The sequence below is a fragment of the Hippocampus zosterae genome, chromosome 9 (assembly GCF_025434085.1).
Source record: "Hippocampus zosterae strain Florida chromosome 9, ASM2543408v3, whole genome shotgun sequence".
NCBI lineage: Eukaryota > Metazoa > Chordata > Actinopteri > Syngnathiformes > Syngnathidae > Hippocampus > Hippocampus zosterae.
This window is the reverse complement of record NC_067459.1, coordinates 14,054,011-14,068,172: the sequence shown is the minus strand read 5'-3', so window position 1 is coordinate 14,068,172 and position 14,162 is coordinate 14,054,011. Positions and strand designations below refer to the sequence as shown.

Below are 14,162 nucleotides of genomic sequence, written 5' to 3'. Positions count from 1 at the left end.
CTTTGATATTTCTCGTGAGCACGTTGGTTTACTCATTTGTTGACACCTCAAAAAGTGTTGAAAGGTAGCGTGCTTTTTTATATATATATTTATATATCATGTAATTTTGATATATTTGAGCTGATGTAAATAAAGTTACGACCAATTTGTATCATGCCGAAAAGAATTATTCATTGCCAAAATTTTGATAAATCTTAATTTTTCAAGATGGCGTCTGTATTTTGCACATTTCAGTTGTTACTCTCCAGTTCTTAAAAACTCATTATATTGTTTTGAGATTGAAACCAAGGGGTCGCTTTCTGAAGTCTTCAAAATGTCATACCTTCTTAAATTCTTAACACATTGACAACATTTAAACACCGTTTGCTTATCATTTTCAAGCTTTTTTTTCAAGGGACATTGGTCTTAATGATATTTTTTGGGTCATGATACAGTTCGACGTAAAACATTTAATTTGTCATCTTTTTTGTATCCATATCGAGGCTATTTTGCGAACGTTCGACTGCGTGACTACATGTTCCACAATTCTTTGCGCAACTATTTGCTGTTGCACAACAATTGATTCCGGTTGTCTTCAATGTCACATGAGGAGGTTCCGGGTATTTTTTTTCTGAGGTGGCTGACAAGTCATGTAGAAAGTCACAAACACGCTTCTTCAGTGTCGTTTTCCTACCGCTGTTATAAGGTAATGTAGTTTGTTTCTCCTTTAATATTTGGTTAATCTGCTGAAGAATCTAGTTTTCCTGTATCATGCTTACATTTCTTTACGTGTTGAGTTTTACTCGCATCATATTACAGATGTGTACCTACACGTAGTGTACGAAAAGAATAGCCAGGCAATTAATGGTTATTCTGACACGATCAGCTTAAATTGCATAACATTGTGTTTCCTCATCCCGTGTATGTACGTTTCACTCAGACCTGAATGAAGAATGACAATTAAAAAATATTTTTTGGTTGCGTTATTTACTGTAACAATGGAAGGGCAAAATACCCGTTACTACGCCAAAGCACATATTTTACTTTGGAAAAATCTCAACCTTTATTGAAAAACATCTAAAAACTCTGGCATGGATAGTGGAACAAGGTGCATTTTCTCTACTTGGTACCTTTAATTTGGGGAACCAATTCAGTGACGATTTTTTATATGCCCAATGTGATGCAGATGAGATTCCCATGCAGACTTACAACACTGCATACTACATCTTCGAGGAGGACATCCACAGCCCCTGCTGGGATGTTCGTCCCAGACTGTGGCTCCATTGACAAACGGTGTCTGCAGCTGCTCCAGGACTTTGTCTCTCAGGCCACACGGCTGTTTGTCATCAGCGGCGCTGGCCTCTCCACGGAATCGGGCATCCCAGATTACCGCTCAGAAGGCGTAGGCCTGTACGCCCGCACTGACAGACGTCCCATGCAGCATGTCGAGTTTGTCCGTAGTGCCAAGTCCCGTCAGCGTTACTGGGCGCGGAACTTTCTGGGGTGGCCGCAGTTCTCTTCTCATCATCCTAACGACGCTCACAGGGTTCTGCAGCATTGGGAAGAGCGAGGAAAGCTGTATTGGTTGGTCACCCAGAATGTGGATGCTCTCCATTCAAAGGCAAGACAGAAAAGACTCACTGAGCTTCATGGATGTGCCCACAGGTGACCAGGCATCTCAGTGACAACAATGCTCGTTTCTGAAGTGTTGTAATAGATTTATGTGACAGGTTTGCGTTCATCTATCCGTTGCTTGAAGGGTCCCAACATCACAACTCATTTACGGTTGTTTTGCAATGTTTGCTATCATTAAGTAAGCATTCATCTCTACGGTAAAGTTGCATGGTTGTTTTAACTCCACAAGGTGAAATTCTCTGTTTACTGTTGAGTTTGACAGTAAATTTAAACTTGGAGTGCTATTAAAGAGTTTGAAAAAAAAATCAATAAAATTTATTAAAATCAATGTGAACATGTGTTTCTACCTTTAGGGTAGTGTGTTTAGGATGTGGCAGCATCTCGGCGAGGGAGGAGCTCCAGAGACGTTTCATTGAGCTCAACCCAGACTGGAGGGCCCAGCACGGGGCCGTCGCTCCAGACGGTGACGTCTTCCTGGAAGACGAGCTGGCTCTCCATTTCAGGGTTCCGTCCTGTGCGGTCTGTGGAGGAATACTGAAGCCTGAGGTTACCTTCTTTGGCGACACGGTGAACAAAGACACAGTGCAGTTTGTGCACAACAAATTAGCCGAGTCAGACGCGGTGCTCGTCCTCGGGTCGTCGCTGCAGGTGAGTGTCATTTAAATCCAGACGAGGTACTTTTTCTCTGGCGATTACACGTGAACAAAATTGGCTGCTTGGAGATGCTCTTGTAGCCCTTACCTCTATAATTTTCTATATAATCTCCTGAGACAACTCTCTCCTTTCCTTCCACTGGTCCATATTTTGCATTGTCCACTCCATGTCACCAAGTTCCACAGTGACTACTTGTCACTCTTCAATCAGTGCAGACTGATTTATGACAAGTTTTAAAACGCTTGCGATGCAAATTAAAATGTGCCCTCCATTTTAGTTGAACATGTCCCTGTGGTCAAACTATTTTCAGTTTTTTGTAGGGGTTCCAAAATTTTGTTCATGAGGTTGTCATTTAAAATAATTTTGTTAAATAACGATTCAGAAGCAGGCAGTTGATTGTCATTCTTTTTTTTTTTGTTGTTGCTATTTTTGACCAAATATTTCTGTGACCATTGTGTTTTTGGGGTTACCAACAATTTTGTCAACGTGTCTACAGGTCTACTCAGGATACAGATTTTTATTGGCAGCCAAGGACAGGAAGATACCAGTTGCCATTGTGAACATTGGGCCTACGAGGGCAGATCATTTGGCACAGCTGAAATTGAGTGGCCGCTGTGCTGAAGTGCTGTCAATCATTCAACCCCTCTGACCGTACGTAATGCCATGAAATGCAGTCTTCAAAGAGAAAAACTACCTCAACTTCGCTTCCAGGATCATACAAATGCAACATTACACTTATTCAAATGAGATCCAATTCAAGTGTGATATCCAAAAATCTGTCTTTATTAGGCAATAATCTTCTGTTCAGTTTAGAAATACATCCGTTTCTTTTTGTGGTTGTAGCTGTCACATGCTGTACTACGTTGTTACATGACTACCTCTTTGATTCTGTCAATTAAAACTGAGCATTATCATTTTTAAAGGCAGTTACTGGTGCAGCTTTTGTTTGCCATCCTGTTAGCAGGTGTGCCTAATATTGTGGCCAGTATCGACATTTCTGATACTAGATCACATGCTAACTGTCCCCCGTAATCGTAATCCACTAAGTATCAGGCTGCTAACAGCTTTATTTCTAATTTTTAAGACCATAAATTAATTTAAATAATGTAAATGATTTCACTTTGTATTGTTGAGGTCAGAAGCGAAATATAAGATATCCTTTATTTGTCCCACACTGGGGAAATTTACAATGACAATTTGATAACCTGTAAGTCGACACTGCATCTATCGACATGAATTGTAGGTGGACCTCATGAAGAGAACAGCAACTACCGGTATATGTATGGTTAGGTGTAAAATTAGTAATACACTGCCCAAAGTTTGAGTGATTTAATTAAAAAGTCGTTAATTTTTTTTTTTTTAACTAGGCGTCTTTGCCTTTCACCTGCGTAGACTACATTTTAATTAAATCAGTTCATGTTTTCCTATATTTAAGCAGTGTGACTGTTCACACTGTGCATGTTAGTGGTTTTCAATAATATTAAAGTTTACAGGTACTCTTGGGAATACAGTGGACCCCCACATACTCACGGTTCACACTTGGACCTATTATGCCACTAGGGCTGGGCAACATGGTTGAAGTGTATCACGATATAAGTATTTTACATCAGTTCATATTTTGAATAGTTATTTTTTTTTAAAGGAAAATTCGACCACAAAGTCAGATTATGCTCTGAGCAGCCCCCCACTTGTCTAAATACAGTATTCTGATTAATGTTGCATTTGTGCAATAAGAGTTCAGCAGGAAAATCAATTCAACCTGGGTTCAAATGTTCCTCCCCCACCGTTTTCTGATTATGTCCCATTTGTAAATATGGTTGCAAATGTCATGCTGTGTTAATAAACAAGGAGAAAATGATCTTTTAACAGTTTAATGGAGTCATGAATATGTGATGTTGGATCACAAACAGACTGACGGTAGAGTGACTGTAGATTGACAAACAGTGAGCTCTTTCAGAATATTTTGCTGCTGGAATCTCTCTTGAAGGCCAAGCTTCCACTCCACCAGGCTGGACAGAGTCTTATTCTGTAGGACAGCTGGGATGCTGAATGAGTAAAGTTGATGGCTGGAGGCACCTGCAAACCAGGTTGCAGATGCCGTGGTCACTGTCAAGGGGGTCATGGCGAGGCAGTTTTCAACGCTCTCAGTCTGGTCAAACCAGTAGACGGCGGGGTAACCCAGTAATAGTCCGAAGACAGCACTCAGATTCCACTCATCTGAACCCACTGCCACACAAATGACTTTGTCAACATCTTTTGCTGCATTTAAGTCTCTAAGAAGAAAAAGGAGATCTTGCGCAATACTCTTCAGGCCTGTTCTGACTGGCTCGATGATGGTTGGCGTCTCCAGTGAGTAGCTGATGTCAATCACTGCAGGGCCACTATTGTGAAGAATCCTCTCTAGATTGCAGCGGATCGCAACTGGGTTAACAATGAGGCTGTTACCGTGCAAGTCCAAGGTGACAAGGGAGTCTGACACGAGTTGGGACGATTGACACAAGCGCAAATACCGATTAACTTGCTCTGCAGTGGCGCTGTTGGCATCATACAGCAGAGCGGGTTTCAAAGCTGAATCAACAGCCGAGAGCTGAGCAGCCACATCCAGACTGTGAGGGACGGAGAGATGTTTCCTTCCAGTGGACAAACATTTACGAGCAGCATCAACAAAGAGCTCCCGGGTGTGCATAGCTTGACAAATCAAACGCAATTATTTCAATATGTCACACTTTCTGCGCAGTCGAAGTACTTCACAAGCTAGGCAACAAGAGCAGACTTAATGTTCTTATGTCTAGACAATGAAAACAAAACAGTAATTATGAATTAGGAGATAATACAGTTCAAATGAAGATTTAACAAATGTTTTTTTTTCTTTAAGTTGTTTGATTCTTCTTTTGGAGTCCAAGACACCTAAAAATGACAATACGTGATTACAAAATATCAATGTGCATAACTGCATTTGGCAAATGTCAAATTAAGCACAAATGGAATCCCACCATTTCGAGACTGTGACAGGGTTATGTGACAGGTTGAGGGGCCATCAAGTCAAAATCGGAGAGATTTCTTGCAACCCAAACACCAGCTGCAAACAACCCCAAGTTGACCAGCAGATTCCTGAAAATCAAAATTCAAACCACGGCACCAAATCATTCAAAAGTTCATCATTTACAGAAGCTTTATTATTTTAGCCTGTGTCAAAATTGGTGATCATCCATGACGGCGACTTACAGTGACATGCAGAAAATTAACTGCGTTTCTACCAGACAAAAATCTAGAACATATCGGATCCTGTAATTTAAATTTTCCCATTGCAAACTGGTGGTTACCATCATAGTTTTTATATGACATTACATGTTTTTATTTAGCCAATGGAAGACCCCCTGGCAAGGACAAACCTCTGCTAACGAGGTGGTAATGCTAGCAAAAAGATGTTACCTGACACATGGTTATAAAACCGCTTCGCACTTACTTTGACTCACCTCCTGAAATCATTTCTGTCTGTTGCGAATTTACACGCCGAACTAATCCAATCTGTCACACTTGACGAGCCGGACGAACTCTTTTTGCTCCCTACTCCACTCATGATGCTGAATAACCGCCCGGCGGCGAGACTAGCTTAGCTACAAGCAGAACGCACCGGAAGGAGCACGTTCACGAGCTCACTACGGCGAGCGACTTGGCTCTTAAAGTATTTTATCGCGTCGTTATTCAATCGCGTTTACGCGTGACGATGTCTGCCACTCGCTACCGTCGCTTCCTCAAGCTATGTGAGGAATGGCCACGCGACGAGAGCAAGAAAGGTCGGGATTTAGGAACGTTTCTGCGGCAGCGAGTAGCAGCCGCTTTCCGCGAGGGGGAAAATACTCAGGTAGGGAAAACACCGGTGACTCGGCTACGCCGCTACCTAACCCGACGCTAAGCTAACTTAGAAACAGTGAGCAGTCGGTCGACCTTGCTCGCTCTCACCTTCAATTAATTCCAATTAATGGATGTCATTTATACAGAATGACTTTTATCAATTCTGTTTCAATATACCCTATAGCATATGTAATGTATCATTTGCTTTATTAGTGTAATGGTTTTTCCTGCTGCATTTAAATTTGCCTCCAACTGTGTAAACCGTGGCGTTATTTCCACTAATATTACTGGAAAAAAATATTAGCGGCGTTATTAGGAGCAGTAGTGTGTAGTCTCCCGTTTTTCCCCAAGAATAAAATGAAATGTTATTAAGGACAAACGTGGGATTAATCTTAAATGTTTCGACCGTATATTCCTGTTTAACATAAGTGTAAAAATGAAAATAATGCGAACATAATTCTTAAATTGTCAAATAAACAGTAGAAAATAGTTATTCAAGGCTCACGATATCAGCATGAGGACAATTTTATTTGTCAGATATTTCATCGTAAACTCAAACGTGCTTGGGGGGGGGGGGGGGGCTTGGCTGAAATAAATATGGTTCCCTGTTAACAGATTGAAAGAGCATTTTGATTTCCTCCAGTTCAATTTGGGCTTCGTGTGCTTTCTTGATTGTCTGTTTCCAGATCTCCGACACAGAAAAGTGCGATCAGACTTATGAAAGTCTGGCAAGAATTAATGCAAACACGTACAAACAGCGAGTAAGTATAAATCTAAACTAAAAAAAAAAGATTTTCTCAGCCTGTGTGTTTTAAATCTTATGTCAAGTTTCCAACTGCACTGTATCATAACACAGAGGTGTTCCTTACATTTGAATTTTGGCTGTATGGAAGAAGCAGAACACACTAAGTGCTCTGTATATAATGCAGTGTATTGTACGTAGCATACTGCAAATTTCAACCAAAATTATGAACATATTGTAAAATTGTCTAAAGGATGTACAGCTTCAGGCTTCTTTTGTAAATTGTGATCATTAAATGTCTTAAGAATGTGATGCTGTCAGCTAATTGACAAAAATCCAAAAAGTTGGTGTGTTTGCTTTTAGTTTCCTCGTGTGAGAGACACAAGCTTCACTGGAGTCACAGCAGAGGAGTGCAAATTAATGTTGTCAGGTCAGGACACATTACAGTCATTTCTTTCCTACGTGTGACGCTCACATTAACATTTGATTTTTTTTTAATTTTATTTTTTTCCCCCTCATCATTCAGGTAGTGCGCAGCAGTCAGATGATGATAAAAAGAGTTTGTGGAAAACCTTAACAGAGAGGTTTTCCTCCAAGTCAACAGAGGAGGTTCCGGAGAAAGCCCCTGAAAAATAACTATTTATATACTGTACTTATGTTAATTTGTATGAAAATAAATATTATTGTTGCTATCTGTGCTGGTGGTTAATTGTATTTACGCTTGAAGTCAAAATGTCATTATTGTAATCCATGGATGTTTTTCAAAAGAACTGAAACTTTTTCACCACCAAAAAACACCATGCCAACTAACTGTCTTCTTTCATTGGAACGGGGGCATTGGACAAGAAGGATCAGTTAATTTTAGCACTGGCTAATAGAGTATAAAAAAAGTGGGGGAAAGCCTACTAAAACATGTGAAATTTGTTTGGGATCAATCAGAGGCACTTTAATTGGTGGCAGGTGTGTGCCGAGTCCCATTTAATAGTTTTGATGAGACGGACTCATCCCAGTTACAAGAGGGTATGCACTCTTGTACAATTGTTATTTCCGTTTTTTTGGCTTCCTCTCAAATATTTTTCTTTTCCATTTCCAGGTTGTATAGATCACATTTAGAGTGGATAGTTTTCAAATTATGTAGCAACACACACACACACACACACAGTCAATTTTCATCTGAACACGGGTGAGTAGTTGCATCAATTTTCCACCTCTACATTGGCTCCAGATTAAATGGATCATTTTAATTTTGAGTCTATAGAGGTACAAATATTTCATGTGATGTAACAAAGAAGCATTGTTATGTATGTTTGCAAGACATTTATTTCACCCGTTTCTTTGCAGTACAGTCCACAAAAACTAAAGAATTTAGACACGTGGACAACCAATTAATATGCTTACGATCATCATGAATCTTTTTCTTCTTCATTCATGTGTGGATGGCAATGTTCATACAAAAGCAAATACTGTAAGTGTTTTTACACAAGGAAACACTAACTTCACCCTAGATTGCAATTCAGCTCCGTCTTTGATATTTGGTCAACATTCTAATGAGAAGCTCGATTAAATGTGCTTGACGAAGCATTGTTTTACAAGAAGTAGACTGTCAAACGGTGATATGATTACATTGGGAAATTATTAAGCTAAATCATGTGCACAGAGAACTGTAAAAAAATCATTTCCAAAGGGTCTTTCTGACTGTGCTATCAACAATCCAGTGGAGGGATATCATCAAGCCAATCACTTTGGGCTGAGAAATCAAAATGTTAGTGCAAATAAAAATGTACGTAACAGAAAAAGATAATTTTGAAGGCCCCTTAACTGATTGATCACATAAATGCTGATGCTCTTTGATCAAGGCTCATGTAAAGATCTCCTGCCTTTTATTCCTACTCTTCTTTTTTCTCTGGGTTGTCTCTCCATATGCAGTAGTTGAGGGAAGTGGCCAGAGACAGCCAAGCCAAGTAGGGCGCCATCAGCAGAGTTGCTGTTCGGCTGATGGGATACCAAGACCACATGGTGGCGCCGACGGTCCCAGTTAGAACCACGATCTCGATGAAGGCCTGATGAAAGGTGTACGTTTTTAGACAAAAATAAGAAGAATCAAACGGGTGTGTCGAGCTTACCAATTTGAGCTTGTGTGCGCCAAAGAAAATGGGCGTCCAGGCCCAGTTGAGTGCCAGCTGCATCCCGTAAAGTCCCAGTGGCACCACTGCGTCCTCAGTGAAACCTCCAAGTTCTTTCCACACCAAATAGGAGCCGTAGCTGTGTGGTGGAGTTTCAGTTAAGAGGATGAAATGCACAAAAAAAAAATTTGACAGTACAGTGTACGGATTTTTTTGGGGAAACTATTCTCCGCTATGCACAAAAGAAACATGATATGCTATTCAACCATGTGAAACTATTATTTTGGCAGCGTATTGGTATCAAGGAGCCATGTTGAAAATAATTTGAGGAGCTTCAGTTCAACAATGTAACGATTTGCTGCCATGTTGTGGCAACTTTGGAATGCAACAAAATTGGCAATACAATTCTTGCATGTTTGTGATTTGGCATTCATGAATTCAGTGTTAATTTGTTTTTGTAACCTATTGTCGGTTATTCACTGAAAAATAACTAATCGTCATATTTGTACTAGCTTTTTTTCTGAGATGAAAGTACAATTTTGATGAAACACCAGTTTTTCATTGAAAAGGCCTGAGTTTTTTTTAAAGACTTCTGTTACTTTCACGATTTAGTACCTATCACCTATGAAAAGCAAGGGTCCAGTGAATATATAAAACTGTTACATTGGCGCCATCTTGTGGCATCTTGGTGCCAAGGGCTTTGCTGTAGTGAGTTGAGAAGTTTCATTTATCCAGATCTGAACACTCATCTGGGCGGCCCGGTGGTCTAGTGGTTAGCGTGTCGACCTCACAACGCAGAGGGACAAGGTTCAATTCCAGCTCCGGCCTCCCTGTGTGTAGTTTGCATGTTCTCCCCGTGCCTGCGTGGGTTTTCTCCGGATACTCCGGTTTCCTCCCACATTCCAAAAGCGTGCGTGGCAGGCTGATTGAACACTCTAAATTGTCCCTAGGCGCGAGTGTGAGCGTGAATGGGAGTTTGTCTGTCTGTGCCCTGCAAGTGGCTGGCAACCGGTTCAGGGTGTCCCCCGCCTACTGCCCGAAGACAGCTGGGATAGGCTGAATGGGTTTGCTGCTTGTTTTTGTCACCGACTTCGGAGGCTTTTTTGCACAGACACTTGCAAGTGATCCTCACCCCATTCCTGTGTACAGGCAGGTCCACACCACGGGGAACGCTGCATTTGGAGGCCGCCATGATGGTTTCTGCAGGGTGGGGTACCAGGTCTTCACCTGAGTTCGGGTGATGTAACCGCCATAGAGCCCCCCGAGGTGTGGCAGGGCGGTGAATCCAACCAAGGGTAGCCACATTCTAAAATAAATAAATAAAATTAGACACACACGCGCACACGCACACAGTCTGAGTCTTGAGGCGAATGCTGTCCTCTATACTTGTCAATACAGTACGAGAAAACTACCCTGATTAAACATGCAGCCGTTTTCGTTTTACGACGGTGTTCAAATCCTACGCTACAGCTGTAACGTTACCCGAATTAAGTCAAGGATCTAAATAATAGTAACCCAACAGCCTTAAGTCATAATTGTATAAAATGCTTGTATAAAAATACAAAGATCTACGCCGTTCGGAACTACGAAACGTAGTGTGTCGTATTCTATGGGCTGCTGAGGCGCGCTGGCACTCTGACCATTATGTGAGTAGCAGCAGAAAAGTTGAAGCGTTCTCACTCACATTCAAACAACGCAAAAACTATATCCTGCATTTGTAATTCAGGTAAAATGTAATTATTAAAATATAACCGAAGACATTAATTGTTAGGTAACTCTACGAAAGCGTGGTCAGTGACGTCACTGGCAAAACTTGCATAACAATGCAAAATAAAGTACGAAATAATGCGACAAGCACAGAAGGCAATCTTTTGGAGTGAACATTGCAATAAAGAATACGGTGTTTCACCTCATGCCATTTTTTCGACTTTTATCATTTAGTGATCAAAAAAGCATACCCACCTCTGATAGGCCAGACAAGAGTAGCACCTGCGTATTGTTAAACCCAGCCTGTCGTATTTCACCAAAACAATGTGAAATAACTCAAATTAAAGCGCTGCTGCACAATTGGACATTATATGCAAGCTAATTGCTTTACATAAATTATATATTTTTTTCAATACTAGACTGCATTCTTCCGTCCGTGCAAAAAGTGTGAATCTATGTTCATTTGGAAACAGACATGTTTTTAGAAGGGTTCCGGTTCCCTTACCTCTCGGCTCTCGCTTCTGTCGTTGGTCTTTTGCAAATCGATACGTTACACTCCTGTACACTGCGCTTACTTCCACGCACAGCCGTTCTATATGCGTCAGGCTGTTGTCGTGTGATACAAATGTCTCAACTGGGCAGGGCAGTCTTATCTCAACTGTCTCCCAAGTCACTCCCAAGCTACCATGTTTACAAAGACAAACACTCAGACCAAGAGATTATTTCTTTGTGCTTCCGGTTTGGTAATATTGCCTTTACTTCCGGCCCAACGTTTCATTCATTCGCAACTCAGAGAGCAAAGATGAGTAAAATGGGGAAAATGTTAACTCTGGTTCGGTTCGACTCTTTCCCACCATCTTCGTCGTATCTTTTAAAACCACACACGCACACGCATGCAATTACCACAAAAGGTACAAAAAGAAATGGTACATTCTTCGGCATTATTTGTACTAATGTAGGCTACTTCCATCCAGTTTCTAATACTGTACACTCAGTTCATCTGTTGCCCACCGTGCCGTTCTGTGTGAAACCATTCATAAAGAATTTCCCCGTGATGGAGTAAATTAATATCACGAAAACTTAGTGTCGTCAGTTAACCTAACATGGTTGCTTTTGGGATGTCATTTTATTTGAAACAGGACATGACAAATTTGGCATTTGCCTTTTTTCCCCTGTATTTTCACTTGAGAGGGGCAACTCAATTTTTGACTCAGAAGCTAAGATCAATGACTGTAAACATGTTGAGACATCAACTTAAACGGTAAAATAGGCATTCAAATCTCAAAGTCCAGACTGTGCAATTACAGAAAAAGCAAACTTCATGTGCATGAACAACAGCTTGTGTATCACAATGCGAACAAACCTCAAATTTAACTGGAAAGTGGGCATAAACATCATAATATTGCTTTTGTGTAATAGCACAAAAATGATTAGTACATACTGTATGTATAACATCAGTATATGTCTTTATACATATCTATATATATATTGCGCGTCGTCCCACACGCGGTCTGTCCTTCCGTCTGTCCCTTTTCAAAACGTACCTACTTCACCGCGCCGCTGCGCGCCGCCACTGCGCGCCGCCACTGCGCCGCTCAGGCAGTGGCTCACGACGATCGCGCGGGCATCTTAGCGAAAAAATGTTGTCTACCCACAAGCATTGCAATGAAATTGTTAGTTATTTAGTAGAGCTAAACATCTCTTTATTTTCGCGATAAGCAATGAAGATGAACAAAAAGTTGAACCAAGCAACAACACTTTTGTGGGCCGAAGGCCCACCTTACCAGCCTTCCGCAGGAACTAGCTGATGAGCCGCCCGGAGGGCGACAGTATATTATCAAAAAACACTGAGGTGACAAAGCAAAAATTCAACAGCCCTATATCCCATCAGAACAGATTTACCCTTGAACTGAGCAATAGAATAATCAAGTCAAGTATCAAGTACAACTTTATTGTCAAATGTGCTGTATGTATAACATAAAGTACATATGAAATTTCCTCCCTCTTAAACAGACAACACAACTCCACATTTAGAACCAAAACAAGAGCAAGCTGTCAAAGATAACCTTGCCATGAAGCAAAAATTGGGGCAAAGAATCGGCATTCCGAGGTGCTCTTACCGAATTATGTGTAACCGGTGGAAAACAATGTGAGAGATGAGAACATTTTTGTATTCATCCTCACCACCCAGTGTAGAAAGCAAGTGCCGGTCCTGTAGTACAATTCAGGCAAATTCCACAGGCCGTGGCAATTGTCAATTTTAGCATATGCGGCAGGTTGCCAAAAAAGGCAGGCAGCAATTAGCCCTCTGGCTGTAGTTTGCACACACCAACAGTAGTCCGTGTATCGCTCAATAGTTATGAACCGGTAATTTGACTTTTTGTAACATTTTTCTAATGCAAAGTTTAATGGTACCTTCAGTTACGACTACAATACAATACAATACAATACATGCTAACTACAAGTGACTAATCTTCCAAGATTTTCAAAATATTCCTTTTTTTTGTTAGTTTGTTTTTGGTTCGAGTTACAAGTGCTAGCTATGGTGCCAGCGAAACTTCACAATTGGAAGTTTGGCAGGTAATGAAAAACTCTTGAACTAAGAGGTCAAGTGTTTGATTTAATCAGTTTTTTTTGGTGAAATAAAAATGATGTAGGACTATATAAGTTCCGTCTGTGGGCACCAAGAGGTCTGGTTCACAGCCAGCTTCCAATATCACCAGACTGAGCCAAAAAGGAGCATGCTTGGAGATGGGGGCCTGGTGGTAGTTTTTTATTTAATGTGTCAAGACATGATCCTGGTGTCCTATAAATGCAACTTATGATGACATTAGGTGCTTTAAAAAAAATATGCATTTCAATAGTTAAACAGTCATTCTCCATTGTGTTTGTCAACATCTCGATTCAAGAGCTTTGTCTACATAAATTGCAACCCCTCCCTTTCGATTTTCCCTATTTGAATACAACTTTATTGTCAAATGTGCTGTACGTATGTATAACATACAGCACAGATGAAATTTCTTCCCTCTCAACATAAAACAAGAGGAGCCGCTGCGGGTGTCCGCGCCGCCATCAAAAGTTTTGTTGCAAACAATTCATATCCTTCCAATTTCATCACTTGTTTTTTTTCATAGTGAAGCCAAGTTTCTGATATGGCAATACTTTTAAATGTATTTAATTTAGTCAAAGTATTCTTTGATTTTTGCAGCAAAAAGTTAAATGCTCTGTATTGAATTTGCTAACTATATTATTTTTCATCGACCATTAAAAACCTTTTGTTGTCATGCTGTTGTGCATGTACACACTACACAAGGCTCGGGTAATGAACAATAACTGCTCAGCTTGCGAACATCCCATGAGCTGTGATTGTTTCTACGTGACCCCTGAGCACAAGTGAGGTCGTTTTCAATCGACAGCAAGTGGCAAAATGCTTTTTTTCAAGGTGTTAATTGTGCATGAAAAAGACA

General features: G+C 40.7%; 5 protein-coding genes across 5 annotated transcripts; 2 read left to right on the top strand and 3 right to left on the bottom strand.

Annotated features, from left to right (window-relative positions):
* Positions 1-533: 533 nt before the first annotated feature.
* Positions 534-4,142, top strand: sirt4 (sirtuin 4). Its single transcript, XM_052075497.1, has 4 exons — positions 534-685; positions 1,166-1,644; positions 1,968-2,262; positions 2,765-4,142. The coding sequence occupies exons 1-4, from the start codon at positions 578-580 to the stop codon at positions 2,915-2,917; spliced, it is 1,035 nt and encodes a 344-aa protein (XP_051931457.1). The 5' UTR covers positions 534-577; the 3' UTR covers positions 2,918-4,142.
* Positions 4,126-4,954, bottom strand: c9h1orf74 (chromosome 9 C1orf74 homolog). The gene has a single exon (XM_052075507.1). It carries the CDS (start codon positions 4,952-4,954, stop codon positions 4,169-4,171), a length of 786 nt encoding a protein of 261 aa, XP_051931467.1. The 3' UTR covers positions 4,126-4,168.
* A 40-nt stretch (positions 4,955-4,994) lies between these two features.
* tomm6 (translocase of outer mitochondrial membrane 6 homolog (yeast)) lies at positions 4,995-5,879 on the bottom strand. The gene is made up of 3 exons (XM_052075523.1): positions 5,745-5,879; positions 5,262-5,379; positions 4,995-5,175 (listed from the first exon to the last, which is right to left on the bottom strand). The coding sequence occupies exons 1-2, from the start codon at positions 5,846-5,848 to the stop codon at positions 5,283-5,285; spliced, it is 201 nt and encodes a 66-aa protein (XP_051931483.1). The 5' UTR covers positions 5,849-5,879; the 3' UTR covers positions 4,995-5,175; positions 5,262-5,282.
* Positions 5,880-5,982: 103 nt separating this feature from the next.
* LOC127607318 (ubiquinol-cytochrome-c reductase complex assembly factor 2) lies at positions 5,983-7,557 on the top strand. Its single transcript, XM_052075520.1, has 4 exons — positions 5,983-6,133; positions 6,810-6,884; positions 7,229-7,295; positions 7,392-7,557. The coding sequence occupies exons 1-4, from the start codon at positions 5,996-5,998 to the stop codon at positions 7,499-7,501; spliced, it is 390 nt and encodes a 129-aa protein (XP_051931480.1). The 5' UTR covers positions 5,983-5,995; the 3' UTR covers positions 7,502-7,557.
* Positions 7,558-8,159: 602 nt separating this feature from the next.
* Positions 8,160-11,393, bottom strand: tspo (translocator protein). The gene is made up of 4 exons (XM_052075519.1): positions 11,201-11,393; positions 10,121-10,294; positions 8,989-9,127; positions 8,160-8,925 (listed from the first exon to the last, which is right to left on the bottom strand). The coding sequence occupies exons 2-4, from the start codon at positions 10,291-10,293 to the stop codon at positions 8,752-8,754; spliced, it is 486 nt and encodes a 161-aa protein (XP_051931479.1). The 5' UTR covers position 10,294; positions 11,201-11,393; the 3' UTR covers positions 8,160-8,751.
* Positions 11,394-14,162: the final 2,769 nt, after the last annotated feature.

Coding starts and splice junctions, on each gene's coding strand:
- sirt4 (XM_052075497.1), top strand. CDS start 578: ATGTCACATGAGGAGGTTCCGGGTATTTTTTTTCTGAGGTGGCTGACA. Junction 686..1,165: donor TTTCCTACCGCTGTTATAAG/GTAATGTAGTTT, acceptor AATGTGATGCAG/ATGAGATTCCCATGCAGACT. Junction 2,263..2,764: donor TCCTCGGGTCGTCGCTGCAG/GTGAGTGTCATT, acceptor ACGTGTCTACAG/GTCTACTCAGGATACAGATT.
- c9h1orf74 (XM_052075507.1), bottom strand. CDS start 4,954: ATGCACACCCGGGAGCTCTTTGTTGATGCTGCTCGTAAATGTTTGTCC.
- tomm6 (XM_052075523.1), bottom strand. CDS start 5,848: ATGAGTGGAGTAGGGAGCAAAAAGAGTTCGTCCGGCTCGTCAAGTGTG. Junction 5,380..5,744: donor GACAGAAATGATTTCAGGAG/GTGAGTCAAAGT, acceptor TTTGATTTTCAG/GAATCTGCTGGTCAACTTGG.
- LOC127607318 (XM_052075520.1), top strand. CDS start 5,996: ATGTCTGCCACTCGCTACCGTCGCTTCCTCAAGCTATGTGAGGAATGG. Junction 6,134..6,809: donor GCGAGGGGGAAAATACTCAG/GTAGGGAAAACA, acceptor GTCTGTTTCCAG/ATCTCCGACACAGAAAAGTG. Junction 6,885..7,228: donor CAAACACGTACAAACAGCGA/GTAAGTATAAAT, acceptor GTTTGCTTTTAG/TTTCCTCGTGTGAGAGACAC.
- tspo (XM_052075519.1), bottom strand. CDS start 10,293: ATGTGGCTACCCTTGGTTGGATTCACCGCCCTGCCACACCTCGGGGGG. Junction 9,128..10,120: donor TGCCTGTACACAGGAATGGG/GTGAGGATCACT, acceptor TCCACCACACAG/CTACGGCTCCTATTTGGTGT. Junction 8,926..8,988: donor GCGCACACAAGCTCAAATTG/GTAAGCTCGACA, acceptor ACCTTTCATCAG/GCCTTCATCGAGATCGTGGT.